This window comes from Oreochromis aureus, linkage group 9, assembly GCF_013358895.1.
Source record: "Oreochromis aureus strain Israel breed Guangdong linkage group 9, ZZ_aureus, whole genome shotgun sequence".
Taxonomy (NCBI): Eukaryota; Metazoa; Chordata; class Actinopteri; order Cichliformes; family Cichlidae; genus Oreochromis; species Oreochromis aureus.
Window position 1 is genome coordinate 38,012,376 of NC_052950.1, and position 12,018 is coordinate 38,024,393.

The following is a 12,018-nucleotide window of genomic DNA, read 5'->3' on the forward strand; positions in this document are numbered from 1 at the left end:
TCACTGTTAAACTAATCAAAGAGACCGTAAAGGTGCAGAACAGGAGCAGATAGCAGGTCCAGTTTCAGAGTGAACTTTGACCCCAAACTCACTGCCTCACCTCCTCCTGCTGCTGCGGGTCAGGAAACATAATCTTATCTAAAAAAGGCGAGTCCATAAATAGAGGCGGAGACACCGAGGAGAGGGAAAGAAAAGAGGTGTAGTAACATCCTCCCCCTCCCGCTGCGTGTGGAGGTGCTGCATTCAGTCATCTAGCAGCTGCGCTCTGATTGGCTGACACGCAGCATCAACAAGTTGGAAACATTGTGACTGTTCAAATCCGCGCAATTATCACGAGACAGAAACACAGGAAATCAATAGACTCTGTGTGTGTGTGTGAGTGAGAGAGGATAATGTGGCGATAATGGCGTCTCAGAGGGAGGACGACAGCTATTAATTAGCTGCTTCACTTTTGTCCCTGTGAACACAAAAGTCCCTCTGAAACTCCCCATTAACTCTCTCCCTCTCTCACACACACACACACACACACACACACACACACACACACACACACACACAGATGCTCTTATGAAGGCAGCACAGAGGACGTTTGAAAACTTTTTGTCATGTAAAACTACATCAGACATATTCTTGAAATAAATGTAAAACATGTAACAAATACTGTTACTTTTATTTCATAGATTTTTAAAATTAAATATAAAAACATTTTTATTCACTAAATTAAATAAATAAACTGAATCACGTGTATTTTGTAGTGAACATCATTATTATTTAACAGCATAATCAGGATAAACACAAACATTTATTATTAAAAATAAACAGATTAAAGATTTGAGCTTTTTTATCTACAATTATAAAATAAATAAAAATCGTTTCCTCACGTTCACACTAAGCTGTGACTGAGCTGCTACAATAATAAATACTGACGAGGGCTCAGAAATGATGCTGCTTGTATCATTTATCAGTCAGAGATCAGAGAGTTTCAAGAGAGGAGGTGAAACTGTGTGTAAATCAGAGCACAGTGAGGTGATGAAGAGGAGATAAAGAGGAGTCACAGTCAGTTGGTTTCACTCCTCCTCCTCCTCCTTCATGCTGCATCATGTCTTTACATGAACACAGGCTGAGAGGCTGAGTGTGTGTGTGTGTAGCAATAACCACTCACAATGGAGGATACCGTCACACACCAACACAAGACACTCTTTGTGTGTGTGTGTGTGTGTGTGTCTCAGAGTGGGATACATCATCGACTACATCATCGGTTGTCAGCATTTTAAACGTTTGCCACAGAAGAAGAAAAGGAGGATGAGGAGTGTGCAGTGAAGAGCCTGACGGTGGATTTATTATTACTGTGATACAGACGTGTGAGATTGTTGTGTAGATAATAAACACCAAGATTTGTCACTTTTTTTACTGTTTTTGTGGCGAAGAAACAAAGTACGAGCAGCCGCCGTGCCGCTGCGATAAACCTCAGCCTATTGGACGCTCTGCACCAATAACAGGATCAAACTTTACCAAACCTCAAACACACAAACAAACAAACATCTGCTCGTTCTGTCATATAAACCATATTAAAGCTACACTCAGGCTGCAGACAGTTTTTTCACTATTGAAGCTGATGACGTCACAGAGAGAGGATGTCCCTAATATGGTCGTCTCAGACAGCCGAGTAAAAGCCAAAGAAACCGAGCTGTTAACCCGGGACACTGTGACATCATCGGCCTCATGAGGCCTGGGCGTGTCTGTTCAACATGGCCACTGGTTTTCTGCTCCGCCTGGAGCACCAGACCGGCGACCCGGGCTTGTCCATCACGTCAGGATGAGAGCGCGTCAGTACTTCTACAGGTGACACGGCGACGATCGTAAACCTGGTGGAAATGCACATAAACTCTGAGCACAGCACGCAGTAACACGAACAAGCAGAAGATGCGCTTTTCTGATTTCCCCGCTCGTGCTCAGCTCAGAGTTTGTAAAGCGCTGAACTCTCAGTCGCTCAGTCGAACGTCAGCGGCACAAAGACAGATGATGGATCCATCGAGCAGCTGAAGGAATCAGACCCACAGAGGAAAGTTTTCAGCACTGCAGCTCCCGCTTTTTAATGTTTTGATTGACCCTCCCCGCCTCCCTCCCAACGTTACATCTCCATCTGAAAAACACCGCCGCCTCTGCTGCTGCCGCTGCTGCTGCCGCTGCTCCGTGAAGCTGGGAGGTAACATTTCCCCTCAGCAAGAAGAGCCAGTCCGTGAGAGAAACAGAGAGAGATCAGCGCCTGTCGCCGAGGGCCCAGCTCGGCCTCAGTGTTGAATTTCGTAATGGAATGCTAACTGCTCATCCGGATCCTTCCTCCTCCTCACAGCAGAGGAGGAGAGGAGGACCAAACGCAGCGGGAATATTCGGCTCTTCGTTGCAGGAAAGCTTCCACTCGTTACACATGATCTACCATACAAAAATAAAGCACGAAGCTGCCCTTCAGCTCAGCACCGACGATCCACCATAAAAGATGTCCATAAACTAGGTCAAAGTCTGGATGTTTCAACTCATGCATCTATTACAGATCCAAACAGCCTCTGCTGACACCTACAAATGCATTATACACATGTGTAGGTGTGCAAGAAATCCAACAGATGCACTAAAGTGACCCCACAGGGGCAAAAGCTGCCATAAAACACAATAAATGTACAACACACACACGTCTGAGTCGCACAAATATGATTCTTCCTGCAGTGCGCGGCTGACAGATGTTTCAATGAAACAGTCAAAAGGAATTAAAACAAAGAAACGTTGTAAATAAAGCTACAGTGAGAAACTGCAGAAAATAATGCTCCAAATCTCCTCAAAGTCACATTAAATCCACTCTTTAGCAGATCAAACACAGTTTAAGAGCATTTCAGGAACATCACAGGGTTTAAAAACTCCACAAACACTCTGTGGAAGTGTGAGCATGTAGTGAACAAATGCATTTCTATAGATAAAACAAAGAGAAATGTCACTTTCTCAGAAAATGTGGAAAAAAAAACAAACAATTGTGGGTAAAAGTGTTACAAAATCACCATAATTTCCTTTTAGAGAGCTACCAGAGCACTAAAGATTGTAATTATAGAAGTAAAGTCACAATCATCTTGCCAAAACTCAGTAATAGTTACAGCTTGACAAATATGGAAACAGAGCATCGCTAACTGCCATTGAAACAAGCCAAAGTCCCTAATGAAACCCATAAATCCACTTTAAAGTGTGTCTGTATAAGCTGAGCTGGACTGCAGCAACAAACAGACGTTACAGGAGTGCGTTAAACAGCAAAATGTTTGAAGAAAAGTTACAAAACGAAGCAATAATACACGCGTAAAGGTCGCTAACATTAGCCAAACAAGCTACTGGTCAATCCAGACTACATGAAGAGGGAGGGGGTAAAAGTTAGCTTGAAAGTCCTCCAGAAAGTGATAAAGTCACCAAAGACTCGCTGTTCCTCAATTTATGATGGATTTGTTTAAAACAAAAAAACAAAAAAAACTGCCCCAAAACGAGTATGGAAGAAAAAAATAGCTAAACTTACAGCAAACCCCCACAGGAACAACCATAAACCCACTTTAAGTGAATCATGGCCTTAATTACTGATGATGGGATTATGTTAAAGCCAAAACATACTAACAAAAGTCAATAAACAGGTTCAAGTAAAGTGGGACACCACCCAAACTCCCCTGAGGATGCTGAACTACAGAAGGACGTATTTCTTATTAATCACTCACAACACATTGCCAAAAACTCTGTACTGTTTAAGTAATTAGAGTAAAAGCACTTTTTGTATTCTTACGAAACTTTGTAAAAAGCACTGAAAGTTAGCCAGCTTAGCCAAACTGTGCCGACAGCAGTCATAGGCTGAGCTAAACACAAAAAAATATACACAAACGTCAACAAAATGAGCTTAATTCAACTTTTTTCTTCTATAACTTAATTTACACCCAACACCCTACATCGAACCATAAAATGGGTCCATTTTATTCAGTATAATTGGAGAAAACGTTAAACAGAAGGAAAATTAAAAGGATTTATTCTCCAGAAACTAAACTACCAAAAACAAACCCACTCACATGAATATAAACCCACTTTAAAGCGACTTTATTCAACTTTTGATGAACTGTGGACACAATTAACCACTGTTGGACTGTGCTCCAAACATACAAGCCAAAACTTTTTAAAGATTTAAAGGGAGTAAAAGTTACAGTTAAAGCCATGAAGTCACCACAGAGTCGCTGTATTCAATGTAATTAGAATAAAAGTCCATTTATTGTGTATAAAATTGTGTTGTATCTGAGAGCCGCGATGGCCTCTGTGCTTTAAACAATGACAGACTCCTCTTACAGTGAGGTTAAAGTTCCTCAGCAGGGAGGTGCACAGAGGTAGAGAGACACTGGGCCAACATGGAGAGAGAGAGAGAAAATCCCTAGCAACCATTATCTAACCAGTCCAGCCTGAGACCGAGAAAAACGCCATCGGTCCATCTCCTCTCCCTCCTCGAACTCCGCGGCCATCAATCATTGACCCGGACACCGATAACAGCGCCTCTTTGACACAGTAAAACCGCGTTATGGGAGTTATTTAACAGCCCGGCCAGCATCCTCCGTCGTGTACCAACGCGGAAAAAAAGGAAAAAAAACACGACGAGGAGGCTAACGGCTAACAGCGCCGCGAAAAAGTTCTCCAAGTCGACGCTTTGGGGCTGGGGGGCGGTTAAAACGGGGGGGCGCCCGGTGGTTACCGTTTAAAATGGAAGTTAGAGCCGAGGATGATGTCGAAAGACAGAAAAGACGGAGCTCGAGGACGGGGGAGGAGGAGGAGAAGGTGGATGCAACAGGCGTCACGTCGATGCTGCTGCTGCGCGTAACCACAGACGGTGGAAAAGTGTCGGGAACGCGGCGAAAAGTCGCCCAACTGCCGCAAAAACTGGCGCAGGTGGAGCGGGCCGGCGGGTTCGGCCGCCTCGCCGCCGTGTTGGGCCGGTTCGTGAATGAACGGGGGTCCCTTTCTACCTAAATATGTCTGGGCAAGGTCATCGCGCTGGCGTCGAGCTCGCTGCCATTAGCGGAAGTCGAGCCACCAAAATAAAAGCTATATTTTCTTTTATTAAGCCAACAGACTTAAACTCACATCCACACGTTTGCGGATGTGTGTACATTATACTAAGTAAAGGAGGCTTTTGTGACTTCTTTCACACACAGTTAAATATAAGAGCAATATGTGATGTGATTTTCACCATGAAATGAATAATTTTACCATTAAACCTGCTTTAGATGTATTAGCACCTATATAAGACCTTCAGTGCCTTCACAAGCCCATAAAAAGCATCTAGAGCCAGACGGCACGGTGAGAAAACCATCATTCACAAAGAAAAGCATCAGCAAACTCAACCACAGTTAAAACCATTAGCTTCAAAGCTGAAGTCTGAATCAATTTCAGGTCAGAGCGCTTACTAACACCAAACGTGAGGTAACCCTTACGGTTCTCCGTGTGCAACAGGTTGTTTTACTTTGAAGAAGTGTCTTTGAGGAAGTACTCCGTCGGTTGCCGTTCGCTTGAGCGCTTAGTTTTACACATGGCCACTAGCTCCGAGGCTTCGACCAAAGTGCATCCGAGATATGGATGCTCGACTCCGGCTGCGAGCTGCAGACTTTGACCTCCCCCCCCCACCTCCCTACGCCTCCTAACACCCTCCCCGCGGGGCAAAAACCGCCGAATAACTGCCCTAAACTTGCACACGGGGCGATAAAGTTGCACCAAAAGTCGAAAAACAACAAGTTGCTGAATGAGGAAGAGACACACACACGACTGAATTCCACCGCTTGGATGCGCATCAAACTAGGAAGCAGCCCAGAGAGGAGAGAAAAGTAGTAACGCCACCCTTACCGTCTCCACATCTCCGCTCAAACTTCACCCCTGGCAGCCCAAACAGGCGCAAAGTTCTCCCCGAGAGGCGCAAACAGCGCGGGGAGCCTGCGCAGACACTCGCACAGCACCAAAACTCAGCGATGGAGACGAAAAGGACACTTACGCTTCACTTTGTTGGGGTTGGGCTGCTTGCGCCGAGACATCGTGGCGAGGATGATGGTGGTGGTGGTGATGGGGGGGGGGCTGATGATGATGATGGTAGATGAACGGCGGTGATCGGGGATGATGAAGGTGATGAAAGAAAAAAAAAAAAGAAAAGGAGAGAGAGGCTGCAAAGTTGCTCCGCAGAGGAGAGAACTCAAAATGGCGTATTCCGAATGGATGAGCAAACTTGGACAAACTTTACTCCGGCTTCTCCTCCTCCTCCTTTTCTCCCCTCCCCTCCTCCACCTCCTCCTCCTCCTCCTCCTCCCGTGCTGCTGCTGCTTGTCTTCCTCTCTTCCCTCCCGAGGAGGAAAGAAAAAAGTCGACTCGTGGAGAGGAAAATGTCGCTTTGGAGATGTTTTATACTTTAAACTCCTTTAACTCCCAGCTCCCTCCTCCTCTTCCTCCCGCTCTCGGTCTCTCTCTCTCTGTAGCTCTTGCGCACGCTCTCTCGCTAAACCTGATAAGTAAAGCTCATCACGTGTTGTCTCCAGTTTCCAAGGGGACGTGGCCACCAAGCATCTCAGTCAGTACGCACAGACACACGGACAGCCGTTGCTGGATTACTTATTCCAGCCGTGATGGAGCAGGAAACGATCCCACCTGAGAGCTCTGAAACCAAAAAATAAACTTCAAAAGTCCGCAGAGGCCTCGCGGTGCGCAATTTAACTCGCGTGCGCCGCGGATTTCTGCTTTAATGCGCGGAAATATTCACTTTTAAGCAACTTTCTTCCTCAAAGTATTGACATTTTCACCCAGCGTGTCCTCCCACAGCCAGAAAGTCCCCTCGTTTCCTGCCTCGCTTCAGAGTCTCTCAAAGAAACCCGCTTTTACGCCGCTCCTTTATCATTTACGCGGAGTTTCGGGGGCTAAAAAGATAAGAAACCATCCTTTTAAACCCACACACGCTACACGCGCAGCTGCTTCATCTATCGCGAGAGCTCTGCACGCGATTTCAAAGAGGGAGGATGCATAGGGTCAGCCAGAAGCTGGGGAGGTGGCTGTGGAAGACTGTGCTACCGTTTCCAGGGAGGTGTTGGTGAAGCAGTCACTTTGTTTTCCGGGATGAAGCGAAGAAATGCGCGTGGGGGAGAAACTCAAAAGTTCACATAAAGACGTTGAAGTCGAACTAAATCACGTGCAGGTACCTCTGTGCTCCATCCATGGACATGCAGCAGGAGTCATGTGACCCGCGATAGTGGGTGATTAGCTCAAACTCAATAATCCCATGTTTTATTTTCAACATGCACATGTTTTAGTTTGGACAGGATTATGTAAAATTACAAACTAAAACATTTTCACTTCACATTAAAGTTCATTTCAAAGAACTCCAATGCACTGAGTCTACTGATTATGAGTTAAATGCTTCTTTTTTTCTATTTTTTAAGTATTGTAAACTTAAATCTGATTTCCCTGTGGATGCTGTGTGTCAACTTTCCATGGAAATCTAAAGGATGTGACGTTTATGTGAGCTCCCGAGTGCCTCGAGACCCCACTACATCCTCACACACGAATAAGAATAGAATAGAATAGAATAGAATAGAATAGAATAGAATAGCCTTTATTGTCATTGTACAGGGTACAACGAAATTGGAGTGCCACTCCCTTGGTGCAAAATGCAATAATAAATATAAATGTAAAATATAAAAGGTACAATAAAACAATCATAAGTACTCAAACAATAGTAAGTACGATATATATACAAGATAGCAGCATTAATATAATGACAGTGACAATATGATATAGCTAAGCAGGTTCAATTGTTTTTGTGCTTATTTACTACGGTGATAGCTCTGGGAAAGAAGCTATCCCTGAATCTGTTTGTCCTGGTTTTATGTGACCTGTATCGTCGGCCTGACGGTAATAGTTCAAACAGTTGATTGCTGGGGTGAGAATGGTCCTTGATGATATTGCCAGCTCTGCTGAGGTACCGGGAGTTTGCAATGACCTCCAGGCTGGGCAGAGAGCAGCCAGTGATCTTCTGGGCTGTGTTGATGACCCTCTGCAGTACTTTCCTGTCTGCAGCTGAGCACCCTGCATACCATGTTGTTATGCCGTACGTTAGGATGCTCTCTATGGTGGCTCTGTAGAATGTCACCAGCAGCCTCTCCTCCAGGTTGTTCCTCCTGAGCACTCTCAGAAAGTGGAGACGCTGCTGGGCCTTTTTTACCACCGCCGTGGTATTTGCAGTCCAGGAGAGAGATCTGCACGCCCAGAAACCTCATGGAGTGCACCCTCTCCACACAGCTCCCGTGAATGTAAAGTGGGGCCGGGTCTGCTCTGCCCTTCCTGAAGTCCAAGATAAGTTCTTTAGTTTTCGTGGTGTTCAGTTGGAGCTTAACCTCCAACTTAACCTTGGAATAACCTCAGCCGGAGCGAACCATCGGGCAGCCCAGCACAGGAATAAACACTGAAGGTACAGAGCTCTACAGGGAGGCTCTGGAAGTAAAACCCTTAAGAAAGTCCTGACATCCGAAGTGTAACCCTAAAATGAAGCCAACTAGCCACGAGGTGAATCATGAACACAAAAAGTTTGATTTGGATAAAAAAAGAGTAACTAAAAGAGGCAAAGTCTGTGTACATGATTACTTTTACAGCTGAAGGAACTACTCCCACAATGCAGTGCAACTCTCACGTTCACCTTGGCACTTTTAATCCTCTTCATTATTTGTTGTGTATGTGTGCGTGTAGGCTAGTTACCAGTATTGGGGTGAGATATTACTTTTTAAAAGTAGTGCATAGTGTTACTTAATGACTTCCTGGAGAAAGTAACCCTTTCCACTACTCGTTACTTTGGTGTGAGTCTGTAATATGGTCTGAAATGCATTGCTACAGTTACCAGTATAAACCTGAGGCTCGCTCACACAGACCCCTGTCCTAATGAGGACACATATAAGATGTGTAAGTGTCAACACAACACTCACAACATAAAGAAAAAAGAAGATGTAAACCAGCCCAAAGACACTTTAAAGCCATCACCATGGTGATTTAAGAAAATGAGGAGACCTGAATGTAGTACAGTTACATGTTACATTACTGTGTTACTGAAAAATGTCATGTAACTTCAGTAATGCGTCATATTGATAGCACTGCTAGCTATCATTATAGCACGGTGCTTTATTCTTGGCTGTAATCATTGCCTGGGCTGCTTCTGAAGTTTCACGGTCACAAAGTAAACAGAAGTTCATGGGTTTAAAAGTTTCTATGGCAACAGTGATTTAGGATTATGGGTAGAGTACTTGTTTTTCACAGTAAAACGTTTTTTATTCAAATAAGCTCAATTTTATACAGATATGAAGTTCAGAGTGTCGTAGCTCATCTTGAATCTCCTTTGATGGCTATAACTTCGTGGCTCATAATCAAAATCCCTGAAGAGAATATCATACTAGTACTTTTTAATCCCAGAAATTTACTGTTGATCTTATAGTTTAGTCAGGACTCAAACTAAAGTTAGCCTGCTAACTGCTACATGGGTTAGCAAGCTGTCTGGTGTAACAGGTATGCTAACATTGGCTAACATTAGCCAGAAGAAAGTTAGTTTTACCCAAATGCTCAAAATCATTCAGTCTAATGAGAGAGTTTCTGATTACAGCTAGCTAACACTAGCTTGTCTGCTAACATGGACCAATACAACAATACAACAATAACAAGCTAAGTGTGTGTGTGTTGTGTTAGTCCCCGAAGGGAAATTACTCCTCTGCATTTAACCCATTCACCCAGTGAAGCAGTGGGCAGCCACCAATGCAGCGCCCGGGGAGCAGTGTGTAGGGACGGTACCTTGCTCAGGGGTACCTCAGGGTAGCCGTTCAGTGGAGTCGAACCCCCGACCTTCCGATCATGGGGCAGACACTCTACCTACTGAGCTATCCCTGCAGCACAGCAAAACTATACACCTAAAAACAAATTATTTAATTTTGTGTTTACTTTGACTATTACGATAGTTCTGTGGTATGCGTTCTACCTTATGAGCTACATGCCATTCTACTCATTAAGGATTTTTGTAGTCTTTAGCTTAATTTCTAACCATGTAAAAAAAACTTATTTTTTGAAGATGGAATAAATAAAACTTATCTTATGCTAACATATCTTACCTTAATTAATCCAAAATACTGGGGCTGATGTGGCTAGCAGTGTTGCTAACTCCTCAGTAAGGAAAATCGCTATTGGCTGTCCTAAAAGTAGCTAGAAGTCATCACCTAATTTGCATAATTGGTCATGCTAATGTAATTGTAACCTACGTTGTAGGAGAGAAAAATAACATCATGGAAGAGACATAAAGTGAGTTAAAAACGTCCTAAATGCATTTAGAATTTATTTACAACTACAAATTAAATGTCTTTTAGCAATTATTGGGTTTTTTTTAATGTCACAATTCCAACCCTGCTCCTTTATCTGGGCTTGGACTGGCAAAAGTGACATGAAATTGGCACTCTGGTGGAGTTACATTGTGTAACTTGTCGCTAGTCGCTTTTTTAGAAAAAAAGTCACTAAGGGGGTCTGAAAACTCGCTAAATATAGCGACAAAGTCGCTAAGTTGGCAACACTGGTGGCTAGTGGGTTAGCTTGAGATTTTCAAGCTAATGGACTATTAGTGAGAGATTTATGTAACATAACTTAACAAATTTAGCTAACGAACCATAGCTTCTTTGCTTCCTAATAAAGGTAATGTATATGAATGGAAATGTTATTAGCGGGTATCTGTGTCAGTGTGATATAACCAGTGCTCCCCAGGGTGGCTGTGGCTACAACGTAGCTTGCCATCACCAGTGTGTGAATGTGTGTGTGAATGGGTGAATGACTGGATATGTAAAGCGCTTTGGGGTCCTTAGGGACCAGAAAAGCGCTATATAAATACAGGCCATTTACCACTTTATGGCTAAAGCTAGCAAACAAAGCTAGCTAGCATTAGCTAATGACTCAGCAGTCCATTATTTTTCCAAATATGCTCATTCCGGCTCCAAGAAAACAATATACCAACTAAAGCCATTGTAAAATATGGAGATAGTTATAGTGTGACCCACTGTGCTTGAGCCATCTTGGTAGGAAAAATCCAGATGTGATGAGGAAGATTAGGTTAGTGACTTATGACTGACAATTCATCAGCCAATGAGCTTGCAGTTCCGTGGAAAAAGATAATCGTCCATTTAGAAACATGGTATGATCTAAATTTATGAAACAGGCTCAGTATTTTATTCAATATGACACAAAGTGAGTGTCTCAGCAAAAAAAAAGTGTATTTCCATAAACTTGTACAGGACTGGAAATCTTTTCGAAACTACAGCTATCCCCATCTGGTGGCTCTCAGACAGAATGCAGGTTTTTAGGCACTTCCACAGTGGTTATGTCCACGATTTACACCGTCAATGGCACCGTCACAAACTCTGAGGCTTCAAAACGTAGCCTCCAAAATCAGTGGTTGACATTACGTTGGCTACATACAGTGTGTGGAGCATCGCACTTTATACCAAGCTAAAGGTCATAAAACACGAGCGATCTCCGACACTCATTGCTCAGAGTTGAACCCTCACAGAGCCTGAACTTTATGAGGCTGAAACTCTCCACTACAGAAACCTGCTCCGCGATTTCAAGGCGGCACTGACCTTTGTGCAAATCACTCCACTGTTAAGGACCTCAGAGAACAATGTACCTCCTCTGGGGTATGTTGGGTGGGGCTGATGGATTAAAGCAGTGGCCCTTAAACTGTTGTGACATGATGGCACTGGAGGTGGGGCAGCAGTGGGACAATAAGTGTAATGAGTATCATTTTCCAAGGAAAACAAACAAGAGTTTACCTGTGCTATGGAGCTGGCTCTTATTTCACAAACATCCAGCTTGTTCCATTTTTTATTTACAGTAATTAATAGAAAGGCGCACATAGACCGAACACTAAGAATGGATCCAAGAACGTTCTTTGGTTTTAAAAGAAAACCACATAAA

At 43.7% G+C, this 12,018-nt stretch overlaps 1 protein-coding gene across 4 annotated transcripts in view; it reads right to left on the reverse strand.

The window, feature by feature from the left end:
- Window positions 1-7,348, reverse strand: part of rreb1a (ras responsive element binding protein 1a) — a 57,616-nt gene extending 50,268 nt beyond the window's left edge. For 3 of the 4 annotated variants that reach the window (XM_039617660.1, XM_039617662.1, XM_031759469.2), the window contains exon 1: window positions 6,041-7,348. In XM_039617660.1, coding sequence (XP_039473594.1) covers window positions 6,041-6,080 — 40 coding nt within the window. In that variant the 5' untranslated portion in view covers window positions 6,081-7,348. Of the gene's footprint in view, window positions 1-5,489 lie in introns of all 4 variants that reach the window. The other variant, XM_039617661.1, reaches the window with a different exon arrangement.
- Between the last annotated feature and the right edge of the window lie 4,670 nt (window positions 7,349-12,018).